Consider the following 4,204-nt stretch of genomic DNA (forward strand, 5'->3'; position numbering starts at 1 on the left):
GATAAGCATTATGATGTATATGAAGCCTGACGATGTGCAAAGGGAAAGAAGCAAGATATCAAAAGCTATATATCATTTATGTAACAAGTCTGGAAGAGGAAACTCATAGAGGGTAGTAGAGCAATATTTTTCAAGGAATTACATGAGAGTATATTATATTCGGAGAGGAGAGTCCAAACAGGTAGTCTTGGGCTTTACACATATATGTAGTACACTTCTCTCACTGGAGTTTCTGTGCCTTTAAGAGGTAAATCAATTGGACATAATCTGGGTTTCTCCTCCAAAATGAATACAGATAATTATTCAAAACTGTAAAATTATGACACTCAATCCTATCTGAATGTGTTGTAAAATATTTATCACATAAAAGTTTGGCAAATGTTAAATTAGCATACACTATAATCACTTCAAAGGGGAATAATAACACAAATAATATCGATAACAGAAATAGTAAGAACATTGAGATGAATAAGGAAATGGGGCGAACACTGGTTTGAGTCTTGGGTGAAACAAGGACAATTGAGCCTCTAGTGGAGGTCTGCCATGTCTGTCACTGACTTAGAACTTACAGAAGAATGTAAAAGCTCAGAAGTAATAGAAAAGAACAATCCCATAACCTGGAGCTGCATCCTAGAAAGAAGTTTTTCCACTAAAGCAAAGAATCTCCGAGAATATGAAAATCAAGTGGTAAGGGTTCCCTCAGAATCAGAGTCCAGAACTGAGTGAGCAAAGTCCTCTGGGGAAAACACTTCTAGACCTAAGCCTGACCATACTTCAGTGGTCCCCAATGACATCACAAAGTGCAGGTGGTCACAAAGGAAGTACTTGGACTTAAAGCCTGATCATTCCAGAGGCCCAGGTTAGAAAGAACATCACCTGAGCTAACAAGAACACATAGCAAACAGCATAGCTAGAAATAAAGAAGGTGAGAACATGCCGAAATCTAAGAGAAGACCTACGACCCGCTCTGCAAGGGCTGAGCTCCAGTTTCCTGTTAGCCGTGTGGACCGGTTCCTGCGTGAGGATAAGTACGCCCAGCGATTGTGCTCTTTAACACCCGTATTCTTGACTGGCATTCTCGAGTATCTGGTGTCCAACATCCTAGACCTGGCTGGCAAGGAGGCCCGTAGAAACGGCACGACATGCATCACCCCGGAACACGTGAAGATGGTCGTGGAAAACCAGAAGGAATTCCAGTTCATCCATCATAACATCAAAGCTCTAGGTGGTGAGATGACCAAACCCAAAGAGTGATGCTGCATCAAGCACGGTGCGAGTTCAACAACCTCATCTGTCCTCTGAAATGTCCACACATCATTGATGCTTATTAAATAAAGCATTTGGACCAATGCCAGTGGCTCTGAATCCTCAGTTCGTCGTTGTGAGTGGGAGGGGCCCATAGACATCCAGAGGCGCTACCCCATGGAGGGTTGAGGGTTGAGGGGTGGAAGCTGTGGTCAGCAAGGGGTGCATGACTAGATGATTTCAAGGGAGCACTTTTCATGGGGGGCTGTGTGGGCAGTGGTCCTGGTGGGAGGAGGCGGCTGAGGAAGAGGACAGAAAGGGTGTCCTCCTGGGCTCTGAGGAAGAAAGGCCTTAGGAGGCCACAGAAGTGGCTGGAGACCCCCAAGGCATGTTGGTAACTGGGGAGGTGCCAAAAACCCTGATAGGGGTGGAGACTTTCATCTCCACTGAATGGAAGGGTTCACATTAGACAGAGATGGGAGTGGGTTTGGGGGAGAGGGTGGCACCCAGTGGGTATGGACTTTAAGGGGGCATTCACATGAAGACTCAGGAGTGATGGTGAAGCTACAAGAAAATGTACAAAATACAACTACACGTGATTCTTGTAAGTACTCTGTGCACTGCTTTAACTTAGACGTAAGATTCACACCAAGTATCACAGCGATCTGTTCCCTTGACTGGGAGGGGTCACGTTTGAAGTCCTCGAGGGCTGCTGTCTGCTGGCCTTTCACAGAGGCAAGCTCAGAGGCTGCCCACTTAGCTTCCTCCACAGACTCAGAGGATCCGTGTTTCTCCTCCCACACACTGCTTTCCAGTCCCATTGTCTTGGACATTTCATCTGCTCCCTCTCAGCAGTACTTTCCTTATATAAGACAAAGAAGAAGAGTCCCTTCTTCTTTAGTGCTCTCAAATGGAAGTCTACTTGTGCTTGCAAACTGCTGCTTCACACAGCAACTCATATGGAATCACCCTTAATCAGCTGCATCACCTTCCTTCCATATCCACACAGGATCAAGTGTGCTTTGTCATAATACCAGGCCTGATACTTAGATGACTGCTGCCATCACAAAGGCTGAAAATCCGTTTGTCCTTTGGAGAAAGAAGGGACCAAAATGAAAGATATTAACCAGGCAAGGTAGCCTCTGCTCCTTGTGCCTGGTAATTTTCACCTACTCTCTGCTTCTGTAGAAGCTGAAGAACCTGGCCTGGCCTTTGGCTAATCATAGGATTGTCTTAAGAATAGAAGGAGTAGAAGATGTGCATGTACAAATTCAAACATTTTCTTGTCACATAATGCTCACTGACCCTTGTATTTATAGAAACCTCATTGTCAACACTTTCCATCCTATAAATTTGTGATTGCTTGTAGAGTCATCAAACACACCTTAACCAAGATCACTTCTTACTTCTCAGTTCATTTGAATAGCAAAGCAAAAAGTACTGCTGAGAGGGAGCAGATGAAATGTCCAAGACAATGGGACTGGAAAGCAGTGTGTGGGAGGAGAAACACGGATCCTCTGAGTCTGTGGAGGAAGCTAAGTGGGCAGCCTCTGAGCTTGCCTCTGTGAAAGGCCAGCAGACAGCAGCCCTCGAGGACTTCAAACGTGACCCCTCCCAGTCAAGGGAACAGATCGCTGTGATACTTGGTGTGAATCTTACGTCTAAGTTAAAGCAGTGCACAGAGTACTTACAAGAATCACGTGTAGTTGTATTTTGTACATTTTCTTGTAGCTTCACCATCACTCCTGAGTCTTCATGTGAATGCCCCCTTAAAGTCCATACCCACTGGGTGCCACCCTCTCCCCCAAACCCACTCCCATCTCTGTCTAATGTGAACCCTTCCATTCAGTGGAGATGAAAGTCTCCACCCCTATCAGGGTTTTTGGCACCTCCCCAGTTACCAACATGCCTTGGGGGTCTCCAGCCACTTCTGTGGCCTCCTAAGGCCTTTCTTCCTCAGAGCCCAGGAGGACACCCTTTCTGTCCTCTTCCTCAGCCGCCTCCTCCCACCAGGACCACTGCCCACACAGCCCCCCATGAAAAGTGCTCCCTTGAAATCATCTAGTCATGCACCCCTTGCTGACCACAGCTTCCACCCCTCAACCCTCAACCCTCCATGGGGTAGCGCCTCTGGATGTCTATGGGCCCCTCCCACTCACAACGACGAACTGAGGATTCAGAGCCACTGGCATTGGTCCAAATGCTTTATTTAATAAGCATCAATGATGTGTGGACATTTCAGAGGACAGATGAAGTTGTTGAACTCGCACCGTGCTTGATGCAGCATCACTCTTTGGGTTTGGTCATCTCACCACCTAGAGCTTTGATGTTATGATGGATGAACTGGAATTCCTTCTGGTTTTCCACGACCATCTTCACGTGTTCCGGGGTGATGCATGTCGTGCCGTTTCTACGGGCCTCCTTGCCAGCCAGGTCTAGGATGTTGGACACCAGATACTCGAGAATGCCAGTCAAGAATACGGGTGTTAAAGAGCACAATCGCTGGGCGTACTTATCCTCACGCAGGAACCGGTCCACACGGCTAACAGGAAACTGGAGCTCAGCCCTTGCAGAGCGGGTCGTAGGTCTTCTCTTAGATTTCGGCATGTTCTCACCTTCTTTATTTCTAGCTATGCTGTTTGCTATGTGTTCTTGTTAGCTCAGGTGATGTTCTTTCTAACCTGGGCCTCTGGAATGATCAGGCTTTAAGTCCAAGTACTTCCTTTGTGACCACCTGCACTTTGTGATGTCATTGGGGACCACTGAAGTATGGTCAGGCTTAGGTCTAGAAGTGTTTTCCCCAGAGGACTTTGCTCACTCAGTTCTGGACTCTGATTCTGAGGGAACCCTTACCACTTGATTTTCATATTCTCAGAGATTCCTTGCTTTAGTGGAAAAACTTCTTTCTAGGATGCAGCTCCAGGTTATGGGATTGTTCTTTTCTATTACTTCTGAGCTT

The 4,204-nt window shown here is 46.5% G+C and overlaps 2 protein-coding genes across 2 annotated transcripts; one reads left to right on the forward strand and one right to left on the reverse strand.

Annotated features, from left to right (window-relative positions):
- The first annotated feature begins 933 nt into the window (after positions 1 to 933).
- Positions 934 to 1,254, forward strand: LOC105993455 (histone H2A-Bbd type 1-like). Its single transcript, XM_013026726.1, has one exon. The coding sequence runs from the start codon at positions 934 to 936 to the stop codon at positions 1,252 to 1,254; it is 321 nt and encodes a 106-aa protein (XP_012882180.1).
- A 2,277-nt stretch (positions 1,255 to 3,531) lies between these two features.
- On the reverse strand, positions 3,532 to 3,852 carry LOC105993456 (histone H2A-Bbd type 1-like). Its single transcript, XM_013026727.1, has one exon. The coding sequence runs from the start codon at positions 3,850 to 3,852 to the stop codon at positions 3,532 to 3,534; it is 321 nt and encodes a 106-aa protein (XP_012882181.1).
- Positions 3,853 to 4,204: the final 352 nt, after the last annotated feature.

This window comes from Dipodomys ordii, unplaced genomic scaffold (genome assembly GCF_000151885.1).
Source record: "Dipodomys ordii isolate 6190 unplaced genomic scaffold, Dord_2.0 Scaffold96, whole genome shotgun sequence".
Classification (NCBI taxonomy): Eukaryota; Metazoa; Chordata; class Mammalia; order Rodentia; family Heteromyidae; genus Dipodomys; species Dipodomys ordii.